The 17,465-nt window shown below is 38.6% G+C and overlaps 1 protein-coding gene across 2 annotated transcripts; it reads right to left on the bottom strand.

Annotated features, from left to right (window-relative positions):
- Positions 1–370: 370 nt before the first annotated feature.
- On the bottom strand, positions 371–9,090 carry LOC117663071 (ankyrin repeat domain-containing protein 40-like). 2 transcript variants are annotated; one of them, XM_087887136.1, is made up of 5 exons: positions 8,709–9,090; positions 6,719–6,867; positions 4,724–5,245; positions 3,578–3,759; positions 371–818 (listed from the first exon to the last, which is right to left on the bottom strand). In XM_087887136.1, exons 1-5 carry the CDS (start codon positions 8,825–8,827, stop codon positions 672–674), a joined length of 1,119 nt encoding a protein of 372 aa, XP_087743262.1. In that variant the 5' UTR covers positions 8,828–9,090; the 3' UTR covers positions 371–671. The 2 variants fall into 2 exon arrangements, with proteins under 2 accessions (XP_087743262.1, XP_034268869.2); XM_034412978.2 differs by having other exon boundaries at positions 4,742–5,245.
- Positions 9,091–17,465: the final 8,375 nt, after the last annotated feature.

Below are 17,465 nucleotides of genomic sequence, written 5' to 3'. Positions count from 1 at the left end.
GTGTCCCCTGACACACAATATCAACCTAGCCATGCTCCCCAGTCCCCCCCACCCCCCGAGGTCAACCACAACCCTGATGTGGCCCTCAATGAAATCGAGTTTGACACCCCTGATCTACATGAAACCGCTAGGGGAAGTATGGACTATATCATTGGTATGCATTTTTGCATTTTGGTGCAAAAAATTTGTCCTGTAATTCATTTGTTTGGTATTGGGTGCACAAACTAGAACTTGTTGGTGTTGGCTGCCTCATGACTCACTACTATTTCCAGCCGAAACAAAGGATGACACGTTAGTCACATGGTTTATTTGATACTTATTTTTAGTACTCTTCACACCTCCCAGAACCAAGTAATGATGACTACTGGAGTACCACTGTATAACAGATTTAACTTATGCCAACAGGATCAGAGTAATTGTCTAAGGGAACAAGAACCTGCTAATGAAAGAGCTGTGATCATTTTAGTCAGGATTTTTTGGTTTGCATATGGAGAAGTAGTTATGACAGATTTCTGGTGTGCTTACACTGATTAGGAATTTAGTGTTAACTCCAACAATATTAAGTACAAACACAAAGTACTGCATCTTAACTGAAAATATATAAAACTTTAAAAATTAGCTTTAATAGCTTAAAATAGAATATTGACTATCCTTCCTGTAAATCCTAAACTTCAATATATCAGGTTGGCTGCCTTGATGTTGTAGCAAGTTTTTTCTATCAGTGTTGTTACTGCAGCATTTCTGAGAGAAGATGTGATGCTTCTCGCTAAAACTAGCTCCAGCTCTTGAAAATTCTGAAGCCTGGCCACATCTTCATCCTTGGAGGAGAAAGGAAGTAATATTTTTTAAAATAATTAAAGCAGCTTCAAACTGTGAAACCTAATAATAAAATAGGTAATAGAGACTGCATTAAGATGATGGATTACTTTAATACTACCTTAAGAATCTCAGTTAATGAAAAATGTTCTTTTAAGCTTCAGGAACTGTTCAAGCATTCCATATTTATTATACTAATCCATATTACAGACTAAACCCAAAGAACTTTTATGAAGCTCCCTTTCCACCACGTCCCTGGAACTAGTATATATTTAGTGTGAAGAGGGATGCAAAATTCTCTCATCTGAATGTACTTAAACTCAATGAAATATCCCAATTACCAGTGCTATTCTGAGAGCATGGAGTCTGTCTAGACTTGTCATTGCTTTACTTACACCTTGTCAATTGATGCAAATTCTTCATTAGAAATGGAACATTAAAGGCTAAGAGTTATATGTGCTACCCTTTATATAAATTACTGAAGCACCAGACTTGCACACTGCAGTGATAAATTATGCAGTTTGCTCAGTTTTGAGTTTAACATCTAGGTAGGAACTGGATTATTCTGGCTCAGAGACCAAAATTGTAATATGTTTTGTCAACCTTTCTGCCCTCAGGTATGACCAGTGTGTGAAAAACTCTCCCTCTAAATCACCCAAATTTTGTGAAAGTCTCACAAGAAAATCCCAAATCCTTATATCAGTAGCATTTGATCATTTTCACATAAAAATCTCACAAGATTTGTTTCATAATAAGTTTCAGGTTTATTGGGGGTGACATGCAGGCAACTCATAAGTTATGACCTGCAGTGCTAGATGAACCTGGATAATTGAATCAGTGCTGCTTAAGCAAATCAGCTCAATGCAGAAACAGCTAATTACTAGTATTAAAACAAGGAATAAGAAATCCTGTTTGAGAAGTTTGCTTGCATACAGCTCTATTTTTACCGAGTCTGCAAATCCTGGGAAGAGGAGATAAAATCTTGCAAAAAGATAATTTAGCTCCTTGGTTTATGATATGAGTTAAAGTTTAAGTATAAAAAGTAACCAAAAATATTTAGGTATACATATTATATACATATAAGCAGTGAGCCAGCCAATTTTATTTTGCATGTGCCTGTGCACATAAACAGATGCAATCCTGTAGATATGAGAAGGTTGCAGATCTGTCAGATTAAGGAGGTCAAACAGTGCTTCAACAGTAAAAAGGGCAAAGGGCATTGTAAAATCAGACAAATAATCTATATCATCCTGGTGCAAAGGTACTTTTACTTCCTGATCAGGCAGATAATAAGGATAGGGGGAGGAACCGCCAACCATTTTCCATGCTTCCCTTATTTTACTCTGCTGAAACAAGCCTAGCAGTTTCTGTTTGATTTTTCCATCCGTCCTCTTTATTGCTCTATTGGCTATAGTTACAAAGCTCTACATAGTTAAAGCACTACTCTGAAAACTGTTTCTGAGAGCTGAAGTGACTGAGGATGAAACATGGGATAGTATAATTGGAAGAGCATTGGCAGAATCTCAGAATGAGAAAGAAGACCAATGGGGTTTGCTCATCTAAAACTCTTTACTGCATGATTCAAACTTGGCTGGGTACGCTTTTCAAATTGGACGAGCGAAATATTTTCCAACATGGATTTCAAGTTACTAATTAAACCCATAATGCTAAAAACAATGAAACAATTGTTCAGAAATGATTGTTTTTGCAAGAATCCTTAACTGAATCTTACCTCAACTCTTGCTTGTACATACGAAATAGGTGGTCTGTGAACAGCAGATGCCATACAGGCCTTCCCCCCTCTTTGGCATGAAAAAATAATTGTTGGTTGGTTTGTTTTTATTCCTGGCCCTTGCTAATACAGATCAGCCAATTGCTTTAGATAAATGCTGATTATGCTCCTAGCAACTAACTGGTGGAACGCTCTGAGGTGCTCGTTTGGGTTTACAAACTTGTATTCCACATTATGCTGACTAACAGCAAGAAGCATTTGGTACAATTCTTATCAAAAACTATTGATTCATTACATGCTTCGATCTTCTATACAAACTTTACATACAATAATAATAGCAGCAGGGAGAAAAAAACCCACAGCATTCAGGGCAGTGAACTGTGCTGTGAACAAGTGCTTAAATCTTAAAGTCCATATACTGTAAACCAACATTTAAATGGTCAGCTCTTACTTCTGTCCCAATTGAGCACCATCCAGGTTCTCCATGGTATGGAACTCTTAACTGGCCTGTCTCTGGACTGACACTCCAGCCAGAATTGTGCTACATGAATTGCATTAATTTTAAGCTACAATTTATGCTCATTTCCTGAAAGTAAACTGTTCTTCTCTACTGAGAAGTCTGAAGGCTTTCATGCTGAAAACCAGAGGCTGAAGGAACACTCAAAATATTTTTTTTTTGCTGATTCACAAACATGCTCATGCACATAGAGCGAAAGATTCTGTCTCTAATTGTTGTTTGAAGGATTTCTTCTTGTATTGTTATCCTGGCAAGGAATATTCTTGCCCGCAGTAGCTGTTGGCATGCATGAGAAATTCTGAACTGATCCTAAAGTTTTTTAGACAGCAACACATTAAAATGTAGGATGTTAATTCTTTCTGCACTATCTAATTAATTAAAAGAATCAATTGTACGTCACAATAATAACAACTGCTAGTTCCATGTCTCTTATGTACTATTTTGGATAGTGAGCAATTTTTAACACTTAATGTCACCAAATAAATGTTTAAAAGAGAATCTTTGTGTTTTACCTTTCTCAATAATGTATTAGGTAATTTTCTAATTTTCTCCACTTGTTCAGAATTAATTCCCAGCTCACAGCAACACACATTGAGCAGATCTTGGTAAGTCAGTTGTTTTCTGTCCAGTTCAATTTCAATGAAGTCATATTCTTTAGGATTTTGAACTCTTACTTTAAGCACCAATTCTGTGTCTTTATATGGGGAGGAAAACATATATATTCACATGAAATAAATAAGCTCATTAAGAAGTACAGGAACTAAAGTGATAAATTCTCTGTAATCCCCAAATCATTTTCTTTGAACTATGTCCTTCATTAACAGAAGAGAGAAATGATTCCAGAAAATTATGGTTAACAGAAGAGATTAACTGCAGATTAAATTAGGAAACTGGAGATACTGAGGGCAGGGCTTCCCTGAAGAAGGAAATGCCAAATACACTGCTGTATAGTGGCCATATCCATCATTGGGGGTCAAACTTGATTTGAGACAGACTTTACCTTAGCATGTAATGGGAAAATGAAGACCGAAATATAGTGCTGATTGTTATGGCAAACTGATAATAAGATTGCGGACAAAGGAAAAAGGAATTCACCATCAATACAGGTAGTCCTTGTATTACAACCACAATTGAGCCCAAAATTTCTACTACTAAGCAAGACACTTGTTCAGTGAGTTTTGCCCCATTTTATGATCTTTCTTGCCACTGTTGTTAAGTGAATCACTACAGTTAAGTTACTAACACAGTTGTTAAGTGAATCTGGCTTCCCCATTGATTTTGCTTGTCAGAAGGTTGCAAAAGGTGATCACATGACCCCTGGACACTGAAATTATCATTAGATACAGGCCAGTTGCCAAGTATCTGAATTTTGATCAGGTGATTGTGGGGATGCTGTAACTGTCATGAAAAACAGTCACAAATGTGAAAAACGATCGTAAGTCACTTTTGTCAGTGGGGTTGTAACTTCAAACGGTCGTTAAATGAATGGTTGTTAAGTCAAAGACTACCTTGAACTCCCAAGGCGCCCTGAGATCCTAGAACTATTGCTGCCTCTCCTAGTGCCCATCCAAACCCCCCTGCTTTATCATGGTTGCTTGCCCACTGGAGGAAGAGCAAACCTGCTAAACAACCTATGAAGAAGAATAAAGAAACATTACTTGAAAAGTTTTCAGTACCATGCATATTGCATGGAAAAGTTCCGTTGAAAAACAGTGGCTGTAACGCTGACTCTGCCTCCACTGTGGCACCATTTTTTTGGTTAGGCATATGTTGTGTAGATGGACATGAAGTCAAGTGATCTCTGTTCTGATGTGTAGATGAAGAAAATGAGGGACAAGAGCTTTGAACTCTAGACTTTATATCTTCGGATGCTTCCGCAACCACTGATGAAATGAGCTCCTCAACCCAAAAGTGTTTCCCAGGGAGTTCGGTTTCTTTGTGCAAAGAAATGGCCATGCTATTGTTTTCTGCCTGAACTGTTGATAAACAAAGGCTAGTATCACCAGCAGATAAATGAGGTATGGCAGCATTGTTTTCTTTGGGTGGAGCAGCCATAGGAGTGGCATCATCCCCTTTCTGATTGCAAGTCCCTGGAAATGATTCATTGGTTTGATAGTTTGCCATACTCAGCAGCTTTAAGTTATTCACTTCTTGATTATCACCACCTTCCATTTCAGGAGCTATTGGGAGAAAATAAAATAAAACATATTTTAAACCACTACCTCCTATGAGAATAGTTACTCCCATGCTTTCCAGAATCAGCAGAACTAATTATACCTCAACTTCGAGCGACACATTTTAACTGCAAAGGAACAGCAAACAGTTTAAATGCAAGAGAAATACAGGTAGTCCTCGAGTTACGGCCGCAATTGAGACCAACATTTATGTGGCTAAGTGAAACATTTGTTAAGTGAGTTTGCCCCACTTTACGACTTTTTTTGCCACAATTGTTAAGTGAAGCATTGCACTTAAGTTAGTAATGTGGTTAAGTGAATTCCGCTTCCCCCACTGACTTTGCTTGTCAGAAGATCACAAAAGGGGATCATGTGACCCTGGGACACTGCAGCCGTCATAAATATGAGTCAGTTGCCAAGTATCTGAATTTTGATTACATGATTATGGGGATGCTGCAGAGGCCGTAACTGTGAAAAATGGTCATAAGTCACTTTTTCCAGTCCCGTTGTAACTTTGAATGGTCACTAAATGAACTGCTGTAAGTCGAGGACTACCTGTACAGGACCCATATATAGAGCTACAGTGGCAAATGCTTGGTTAAGAATAGGAGTCTTGCACTGGTGTATTTTAATTGGAAGCAGAGGATAAAACAGAGAAATATGCCCATGTATATAACATCCAAATGTCCAGCGGCACAGAATTGTACCTAAAGTGTCACAGAATGCAATTCAGGAAGCATGCCTTTAGTGTCTGAATGCCCGGCTTATGGAACACCATCCCTCCCCAAGATTCAGAGGCACTGCTGATTGTGCTGGTGTTCAAAAACACTTGGTCATTCCCTCTGGCATCGTGCTGAGACATTAAATGAACCAATTGTACCACAGAAGCATGTTACATTGAAAACCTCTGATCATTATATTAATGTTGTTGTGGTTATTTTTATCTTCAGGAGAAAGGGTTGATTATTATGGCTTTAATTAACGTTTTCCACCCAGAATCACAGAAGTGAGACAGGGAGCCATATACAAATCACTGAAATAAATAAATGGAAAGATAAAATCATTTTCCCAGGTAGGTTAATTTCCAAGGTAATGTTTAGATTAAGGATCCAAGCTTGCCCAAAATGCCAAAAGCATGTTTGGAGTACAGGGCTTTGGTTGCACCTGTGGCATAATAATGGCCAAACATGCCAGGCTGATAATCTAGCCTACAACTTTTCTAATTTATTGAGAAGAGGAACTCATGAGGGAGGAAAAGAATCATAGGGGTGACATTAAACCAATATTTTAATGAAGTTTAACAGTAACATCAGTGAACTCTTTTTAAATTACTTAAGACATAAAGCAAGAATAAATCTTTTCTCCTTATCTTACTCCTTCATTATGAACTTCACTGATACCTCAGAATGCAAGCATTATGCTCTAAAGACAGATCCATGGAATATTTTTAGAAAGAAAAATTCAAGTTATCAAGCACACCTCCAAGAAGTTTTCTGATTTCTTTTTTTGAAGTCAGATGTGCTGCCAGATCTCTGTTCTTTGTAAAAATCCCCTTATCTGCTCCATGGTCTAGCAGGTACTTAACTATATGAGTTTGGTTACGCTTGCATGCCCAATGCAAGCACGTCCTATATAAGAGAAAAGTGAATTATCAAGCATTTCTATCACTGTGACAGAGCATATATTACCAAACTACAGCTCCCAGCAAATCTGGCAATGGACAGGAATTCTGTGAACTGCATCTCTGTCTGGCTCCCTGACAGTCATCCAAGAGAGGCTTTCTTGCCACAAATCATCATTTTCCTATGAAATCAATGGGGGTGCCAGCAGGAAGTCAGAAGTCACAGTCACATTACATTTCACTTTATAACCATGTTGTTTAGCAACTGAGTTGCTGGTGCCAATAGTGGTTGGTAAGTTAAGGACTATGAGTAGTCCTCAGATTACAACAGCAATTTGAATCAGAATGTCTGTCACTTAGTGCAATGTGACATGACTGTTTCACTTAGTAATGGCAATCCTGGCAGCCCCTACCACTATGCAAGTTCCCATAGGTTAAGTGAGCAGTGGTGGGAAGAGGCAGGAATCCAGGCAAGCAGGCCAGCGGACAAGAGCTATAGGCGGGCAGAAGCCACAGGTGGGTGCTATGGAATGTGGGCAGGTGCCAAAGGGACATGCTACATAGGGCAAGTGCTATGGAGTACAGATGGACATGCCACAAAGCAGCTAGAATGAGATGATTTGGACTTCCCTCCAGTTTCCTCATTGACTTTGCTTATGCCAGCAGGGAAGATTGCAAATGGTGATCACTGCAATTGTAATTTTGAGCCAGTTGTTAAGTTCCAAAATCATGGTCATGTGGAGTGTTGTGATAGTCACACCACCAAGGATCATACCTAAGCTGCTCTAATTCAGCACCGTCATGACTTTGAATGGTCATTAAACAAGTAGTTGTAATCTGAGGACTACCTCTATCTGTATGATATAATCTTGACAATATTGGGGAATTTATTATATAGTGATCCACATTGGAGCCATAAAGCACTCTAAATAAGACAGAATGGTGTTATTCTTAAGAATGGTTGAGATGGGTGGCAACCATATAGATATGGTTAGGGTGAGTAACCACTGTACAGGTAGTCCTTGACTTACAGCCACAACTGAGCCCAAAATTTGTTGCTAAGTGAGGCACTTAAGTGAATTTCGCTCCATTTTACGACCTTCGTTACCAGTTGTTAAATGAATCACTGCAGTTATGTTAGTATCATGGTTAAGTGAATCTGGCTTCCCCATTCTGCTTATCAGAAGGTTGCAGAAGGTGTCCACATGATCCCAGAACATTGCAACCGTCATAAATACATGCCAATTGCCAAGTGTTTCAATGTTGATGCTGCAACGATCGTAAGTGTGAAAAACGGTCATAAGTTACTTTTTTCAGTGCCGTTGTAACTTTGGACGTCACTGCTTTAAGTCAAGATGACCTGTAAGATATTCAATGCAAATTATCTTCCAGGTGTCCCTAAAATCAAACTTTTTAAGAGTCTCCTCCTTGCTTAAGATCCCAGGAACACATTGTGAGCTCAAAAAATTAGGTGAGAATTCTGCGGCTGGTTTTGGTAATCGAGGTGGGTGTTTCCCCCTTTCACCTCCGGGTGGGAGGTGGGGGACCATAATTAAGCAACCTAGTCTAAGGGAGAAAAAAAACTTCTTACTAGTCTCGCCTATTTTTAAGGGAAGGCCGGTGAAGCCGAAAGAAGGAAAATAGTGAGGGTGCTCTTGGAGGAAGCCACACGCCATCCATTTGCACGCAATTCGTTGGAGTTCCAGGGCGAATAAAGGCGAGCAACGGGCATGTTGCTGCACCTTGGAAATGTGGGGAGAGGGGAGCCCTTAGCCGTCTGCCCCCCGTTTGGAGAAACGAAGGAACCCGGCCCGGAGGCAGAGGGAGAAAGGAAGAGGGGCCCCTTACCAGCCATTGACCTCATTCTGAGCATTCAACGCCACCCCGTTACGGACCAGCATCCGCACCTCCTCGAGATTGCCTAAAGCAGCAGCTTCCCGGAGCCTTTCTTCCAAGTAGCTGCTCATCCTCCCCGTCTATTTCCCCCCCACCCCAGCCCTCCGACCCTTAGCGCTTCCCCCGGCAAGCCCAGGAATGCCCCATCCACAGGCGTCCCCTTGCAGGGAGACAGAGCGAAGGAACGAAAAGAGAAGCTGTTGCACCCCTCGCAGCTCTCTCTCTCTCGTCCGCCCGGGATGCGCGAGACTGTCCCGCCCGCTGGAGAGGCGGAGCGCGGGGCCCACAGCAAATTTCGTTCAGGCAGCGAGGCCAGCGAACAGAAAGTGAGCGCGAAGGGAGGGGGCAGATCGCAGGGCAAATTCGAGAGAAGGGATTCGGTGCTCCGTTTCCAGGACAACCAGGGCGGGCCTTAAACGCTTTTAGAACCCGAGCCGAACGACCAGCGGTGGCGGTTGCTTCAGCGAAACGTTGAACCTTCGCGCAGGGTGAAAGTGTCTATGTCTCTTTCTGTGTCTGATTTGGAGATTTCCAGAACTATGTACACCATCCCTATAAATCTGGATTGAATAACTGAAAAGCCAACTAAAATTTTGTCTTCTATTTAATATATAAAGTCTATATGTGTATATATGTGTGTCTGTGTATATATGTGTATGTATATGTATATAAATATAAATGTGTGTCTATATATATATACATATACATACACACATAAACACACACACACATATATATATACATATACATACACACACATATATATTACAAACTATTCTAAAAATACGAGTTCCAGGTATATTAGTAAAAAAAGAAGCAGACATACTGCGAACTTAAGATTTTACAATTTTAAAAGAATTACAATTTTATTATACTAAGCTTTCGTCAGCCATCTGCTGACATCGTCAGAGTATTAAACTACCATTACAGATAAACTACCATTGGCATATAAAGGTAGAGAGATCTCTGTAATGGCAGTTTAATACTCTGATGATGTCAGCAGATGGCTGACGAAAGCTTAGTATAATAAAATTGTAATTCTTTTAAAATTTTAAAGTCTTAAATTCCGGAGTTCGCAGTATGTCTGCTTCTTTTATGTGTGTGTATATATATGTCTGTGTGTGTAGGTGTGTGTGGTGTGTGTGTGTGTGTGTGTGTATATATATATATATATATGTTTAAGTTAGCAACACAATTATGTGAATCTGGCTTTCCCGTTGACCTTGCTTGTTGCAAAAGTTGATCACCTGACCCCCAGAACATTGCAGCTATCATAAATATGTGCAAGTTGTCTGAATTTAAACGTGACCATGGGATTGCTGCAGCAGTCATAGATGTGAAAAACGGTCATAAGTCACTTTTTTCAGTGCCATTATAACTTCGAACAATCAATAAATGAATGATTGTAAGGCAAGGGCTATCTGTACTGATTTCATGCCATTTAGGCAGTGATCTTAATGAATCCCACTTACTTCTACTTCAAGGAGTCAGTTTCTGTTGTGTTGGAAGTAAGTCGTCTTAAACCATGAGAGGGTTTAATCTGTATGGCCAAATACAGATACAGTTTTGGGCAGTAAAGCACAAAAGTAGGCCAGAGCAGTAATACTTTGGAGGAAAAAAAGTTTGTTATTTCAAGGCAGTGTTCTCCAAAATTACAATTTTAAATAAAAAGTTTAACAGCAATCTTGTAGTTAAAAAAATCCAAAAGATACATAAGATTCCATTTTTATGCTTTGAATTTCATTTAAAAAAATTAAATGGCTGAGCTTTAGTGTAAATCTGAAGATCAGTAGTTTTAATAATTTCAAATGCTGCAATATCACTTCATTTGTTTTGAGTTTATTTTTCTTGCAGTGCCAAAACAACTTTGAGAGGCATATGTTAAGCAGCAGTACACTGAAATGGAAAAGTTCAAACGTTACTCCTCACCATTGCCTTTAAAAAGTCTATTAAATTTTTCTTTTGTTGTTTTGCTTTTTTTAAAGTCATTACAAATGCCACTAGACATTTATCAGTGCAAATGATGTCTTATTCAAAAATCCGACTGGGGATCAATTACATTTATTTCCAGGTAAATGACTAGGGCTATAAGCTAAAATACCATGGCCACAATAGAAAGATGGGCTATGGAAGCTTTAAATATTTTGTCCAACGTTGGAATTTTCCAAATTAACACTGAATGCCAAATAAAAACTGCTGCAACAGTTTTCCATAATATTCACATTTGAAGTTTTTACTGTTTTCTACACAGTATACAGTTCTCAGTTTAAGAGGGCCAGAATCAAAAGTGTTATTGACCTATCAGTTTAATCTCTAATTGAGAGCAGCTGAGGGAAGAAAAATATGGAGGAGGCTTAATTTGTGTTCTCACTTGTGAACAATGCAGGGTATTTTTGCTCTCCAGTTACACATACCAATACACTGCCGTATCCACTAAATGCAGTTCCATACCAGCTGCAATAACTTAGGAGTATTTTTCACCTTTACCTAGAGAAGGAAAACACTGAATCTCAGATTTTTTTCATTGGACTATGATGATAGTGGGCACAGTGGTTAAGATGTACTAGGAACTAGAGAAGAAACCATGGTTTAAAGCTGGCCTCAACCCTTGAAATTCACTGAGTGACTTTGGGCCAGTCATTCTCTGCAGATTGTGAGACATTCTGGAGACTTCCGCAAACTTTGGTTGTGGAAGGAGAATTATTTGTGCTCCTGGAGGGCGAAAAAGGATTTAAAATGTAACAACTAAATACTATATATGCACTATTCTTTAAAAATGAAGGCTGCCTTCTTTCCTTCTGAAAATAGAAAATCATAAATGCAACAGTTATGCACATCTTTAGCAAAGATATGCATCAATGACACAGAATGCCATAAACTAGGTAAAAACTATGATGAGAGTCAGTGTGGTAGTGGTTAAGATGTCAGACTAAGATGTCAGGTTGCAAAGAAACTTAGGGTTCTAGTCTGGAGGTGTCCAACCTTGGCAACTTGTGGACTTCAAGTCCCAGAATTTCCTAGCCAGTCATGCTCCCTGGGGAGTCCTGGGACTTGAAGTCCACAAATATCCTTGTTAAACTGCAATATAAACTATAGAGTTGCTATCAAAACACAACAGGAGCCAAACTGATGCTGTGGAAGAGGCATGTAGAAATTGTTTTCTACATCTGGCAGAATTGCAAAGCTTGGTGTCATGCCACTAGAGGTCACAGTAGAACAATGAAAAGAGTGTTTATAATATGGTAGTTTCTGCTAAAATAGTATGTTCTGTTTGTGCCTTTTTTTGAGGTAAACTTATGCTGAAAACACTTTGCAAATGTAATCATTATGGTACTATATATTGTAAAACTGATGTCAAGATGATTGGAGCTTTAGAGAGAACTCAAGCAGGCTTAGATGAGGACTGAGGTAGGTTGGGAATAGCCAGGACTTCATAGCTTCCTGAATGTTAGCAGGTTGAGAGCCATGATCCACACATCTTTTTGTTCTCAATTTTTCCTTTTAGTTAAAATTGGTTGCAATTGTGCCTTCGGGACCTCATTTAGCTGGACACTTTTCTCCATTAGAATTTCAAATTGTTGGATCTGAAATACTGTGGTTGGTTTCATCAAAATCTATTTTGAAATGCAATGTACAACTCTGACTCCCCCATTTTCCTCTTTCCTTAACCTAATGAATTCAATGGTGTGATGGGTTCCAAACACCTTTACTTCTTCAACCAAGATCCTGAGTTAAATCCAAGATAGCAGATCTCCCTTGTTCTATTTTCCAACTTCTGACATAAAATTGTCAGCAAGAGAAGTCAGAAAGGAGTTTGGAAGAGTTAAATTCCCAACAGATATCAAAGTAATTGAAATCTCCCATTTTCAGATTGTGTGTGTCATTGAAATTTTAGTCATCTAATGGAGAAAGCACTTATCCATGCCTTCTGTCTATAAAAGCAATTTAAAATAAACTCCCCCAGCAATATCACATTTGTTTCATTGTCCTCTTATTCGTACCAGAACTCTCTTAACAACATTTCTATGTTTTCTTCATATATAATGTAACATTTCCTCCCTTTCTGTAGATTCTATTTCTTTTAAATAACTTGTGATCTTCCAGGGTTATGTTCCAATTGTGTATTGCCACAAATTTCAGTGACGCCTTTGCTATATAATATTTGCTCTCCTGTGTTAGGATTTCAGGTTCTGTTTGCTTCCCACACTGGTATAGATATATCTGGGATTGTGAGTGGCACCTCTTACTACCTTCACTGTTGTAATGTTATGCTGATCTCTAATTCCCTTTCAGTCTACAGGCTCCATTCTTTGTCTCCTGCACTTTTGGCTTCAGTCCTTGACTGCATATTTTATTTTGGACATTCCCCCTTTTAGTGTAGTTTAATAGTCTCTTGATAAGCCCTGCAGAACACTTCCAAGTCTATGTGAGTCTGTTTTTTTGGCAGGACTTCTTCATGTAGATAATGCAGTCCATGGCTGAGAAATCAAAATCTTCTCACCATATACAGAACTAGTTTATTCCCAGGAGCCTGTTTTCTGTTCTTATGCTATAATGCTCAACTGGAAGAAGGATCAATTAAGACACTACTTATGTTCCCAGTTTCTTTACATCCTAAGGGGGGGGGGGGCGCGTAGGGGGGGTTATTGTTTCAGTGATCCATTCAAGTTCTTTTCTGGCATTCAATCCCATATGAATCAGTAGAAACAGATATTGTAGTTATTGGTGGATTTGGAGAATCTGTTCATTGCATCCTGTATATGGGCAGTTGAAAGGCAATAAATCGCTCGTAATATCTTATTAGGTCTGCATGCTATGGCCTCTGTTCCTGTTAGTAGAGGATTATCCATCACCACAATGCAATACACCCTTAATGAGTTGCTATAGTATTCACATTAGTGCTATGCAGAAATGCCTTTTCAATGGAGGAATGGATGATTTGGAGTATGCAAATGATACACACACACACACACATCATATGAAGACCCTGTTGTTCCGCCAGGCCGGGCTATCAACACAATAGTTTTAAATTGGGATATTTAAATTTCTGGGGTTTTAAATTTGAGCCAAATCTATTTAATTATTTTAAATTTTAATCGCTGTTTTGTCTTGTGTTTTTAAATAGGCTGTACACCGCCCTGAGTCCTTCGGGAGAAGGGCGGTATAGAAATAAAATTATTATTATTTATTATTATTATTATTATTATTATTATTATTATTATTATTATTATCAATAACTTCATGCAGCAGTGTGATGTAAGATGCCAAAAGTTTAACCCCCATGTCCATGTGGCTCCAAATCACCTCTCCCCCTGTGAATGAAGATCTCTGCACAGCCTTCAAATATATACCTTGCTGTGCTAAGTGCAGGTAAAAGGAGACCAACACCCTGGAGGGACACTTAACCATATTGGTTAATTTTCCCTTGTCCTTTTTTTAGACAATGATTTGCCACTCGTGTGACAGAATAATGGAAGGTTTACTTAATTTCAAGCACCCGCCTGCTACTCTAATTTTCTGGCTGTGATCCTCTGAATGACACTATATTCCCCAAAATTTAGAACTCACAGTACATTTGAAAAGTAAACAAACTATAGCACACTGTTTATTTCTTTTTTGAAGTGTTCTATCCCTCACCCTTTCTATTTTCTGCTCAGTGTACAGTCAAGTCCACAGTCCTATTCTCTATTTATTTCCCTGATATCTGTACTTCTGAGTGAGGTTTAATCCAATGAAAACAAATAATATAACCTCTTTACTTTGAATATAGAACCCAATTTGCTTTTTTTTTTTTTCAATCTAGACTAAAAACATCAGCAATGTAAAGTTTATTCTTTGAAAGACATATATCAAAATAAAACGTAATGACGACTGACTACAAAAGAAGGAAAATTGCTGGACTTCAATCTAGTCCATTTCTATTATCTCCAGTATCATCATCATCATCATCATCATCATCAAATACCAAAAAAAGGAAATACTATAAAATGCCCTCTTAATCTAAATCAGACAAGCAGTTGTATTGGTGTTTAGTTTTAAATTTGCTTATGAAGCTCTGGGAAGCTAAAGAGCAAAATAGTCAAAAAATTTGATCATTCTTGGAGAGTTTTATTTAGGTCCAGGTGACCTTGGCCCAATTCCCTATTCAGCTATGAAGCTGACCTTTGATCATTCATTATGTCTGAACCTAATCTAATCTCTAAAGATAACTGTCAAGATAATCAGGAGACTGTATGTTCTTTTTAACTCCATGGAGTAAAAATCAGACAGACTTCATGGCAACTTAGTTAATGAACTCTTTCTCTGCAGACTATTTTCCTACTAAAAGCCTCCTCAGCTGCTCTAAGAACCTCCTCAGCTTCTGCCTAAAACAGAAAAAGTGAGATACTATTATTGTTTTTCCCAAGGGGCAAAAAGCAACATCTAAAATATTTGCCAAAAAAACCTTAGAAAGAGGCACCCATACCCTTTTTCCGCCATGTGAGCTGCTGCAGGTTGCAACTGTTCTGAGTGAGGAAATAAACTCAGGGAAAATATTGACCTAAAAGAATTTGTTTATTTTTGTGTGTGTTTGTTTGTTTGTTTGTTCGTTTGTTTGTTTATGTAGCATACAGCACACAATGTCAGGGAAATCTACACATGCTAGACACAATGCAGTCTGGACAGTCTAAATTGCAAGTTCATTCAGTTCGGCACTTGCGCCCCTATTCCTGGTGCACTGCAGAGTATGAACTAGCTTTACACCAGTTTATTACCCATGCTCGGGTTACCAGCTTTTTTGCACACACAAACGCAGTTAGGTTATTTTTCCCCACTGAAGTGGTACTCATTTATCTACTCACAATATTGCATGCTTTCGAACTGCTGGGTGGGCAGAAGCTAGAGATCGAGCGACAGGAGCTCACTCAGTCTCAGGGAGCCAGACTCAAACTGACGGAGTGCAAACCATTTCTGGTCAGCAGTTCCAGTGTCGTTAAGCCTCTGTGCCATTGCCAAAAGAGTATTAATGTGATTTTGATCCCAAATCTAAAAGTGGAAAAGCTGAGAATAAAACAAATTACTGTTGGAATATGTTGATGCATAACTGCTATTTTTCAGCCAATCTCATTGGAAATGAAATTATCCTCATGTCCTCTGCATAGAACAGACCTATGGACAGGGTTATATCAGTATGCCAAGCAAGAGCTTAATCAAACTTAAGGTGGCAAACATAAACATCTTCCACATCAGATTCTTTAGTGCTGCAACTGTGCTGCCTTTTTCTTTTTTAACTCAAAACAGAATTAAATGAAGGTTATCTATATAAGGATTACCATATCTAGGCTGCAAAGATCCAAACTTCCTTCTAACAGTGTTTTTCAAACTTGGCAACCTTGTGTGGGCTGGTTGGGAAATTCTGGGAGTTGAAGTCCACTGTGAACTTCAGTATATTACAAATGAGTCCACTGAGCTAGATGACAAACAAGAGAAACCCTTGCTGTCATCTAGTGATTATCTGGATTATTGCAGTCTTCCAGCACTTACTTAGTATAGCATTTTGTCATCCAGCGCTGTCCTTACCAATAGCTGAGGTCCTTCTACAATGTGTATGTACTCATAATATTTCCCATTCGGCAAAGTTTTTCCAGTGAAATGAACTTTTGTATTTGCAAATTCATCTGGTATTATTGTTTCCAGATTAATAAGTATGGGAGAATAAAAATTAATTGCTTGAATACCCTCTCTCAATTGTTCCAGTGTCCTTATTTTTTTCCCTAAAGGGAAATAGTGATAACTCAGAAAGAAAGATGTATCTTCTATATGACCCACGTTTTGCTTCTGGTAGCTGAACGAGATACCTGGGGATCAAGAAAAATGTGTAGCAGCTCTAACACATAAGTCTAGGTACTCAATTTCATTGATAAAAGATTCCTCTTCCCAGAAGTCTCCAATTCTACATGTACCTTTTTTAAATATATATTTTATAGATTTTATCCACTATGCCTTGACTTTTACTATAAAAAATTCTGTCTGGAGATGTCATGGATTGTATCAACAACTTACCTATTTTCCAACAAATCTAGAGGCATCAAATGTATTTCTAAGAAATCCTTTGATTAAGCATTTTACTTATTTACTACTGAATCAGGTTTTGAGCAATAAACATAGGGCCAAGGCATGGTTCAGAAAGACGCGTGCAATGACTGAGAACAGTTGCTTTGGCTTGGATGTCTCTGTCCTTTACTTGTAGTCCCTGGGCTTGATGACTCAATTCTCTGACCAAAAGCTGCATTGCATGATGCAGGAGGCCCTAAAGAAACATGGCCACAGCTGGGAGTTCCGCAGCCAGCTATTAATATAACGAGGACACAAACACAACCTCTCACAGGGGCCCCCTGGCATTTGGTACTGAGAGGCCTGTTTCCCCCTTCTGTTTTGTAGCCCTTATAATTGTTTTGGCAGCAACCTGACAAGCCATCATAAAATCTCAGCCTTTAATTAAATCTTGTCTATACAAGCTATACAAAATAGCTTTGTATCGCTTAGAAATGTGTATATCTGAATACCAAAAGATGATCCTTTCTCCCTCTGCTTCTAAAAGTAGATTGTATGTTAATCAGGGTACATTTTTTTCAAAAGAAACATTTTCAAAGGTCAACAGGTAAAAACAAGACATCTGTTATCAAGAGGCACCTAGTAGGTTCAGAAATGTATTTTAACTACTTTGAG

The sequence above is a fragment of the Pantherophis guttatus genome, chromosome 2 (genome assembly GCF_059756535.1).
Source record: "Pantherophis guttatus breed Tessera chromosome 2, ASM5975653v1, whole genome shotgun sequence".
In the NCBI taxonomy this organism is placed as follows: domain Eukaryota; kingdom Metazoa; phylum Chordata; class Lepidosauria; order Squamata; family Colubridae; genus Pantherophis; species Pantherophis guttatus.
This window is presented reverse-complemented; position numbering and strand designations above follow the sequence as displayed.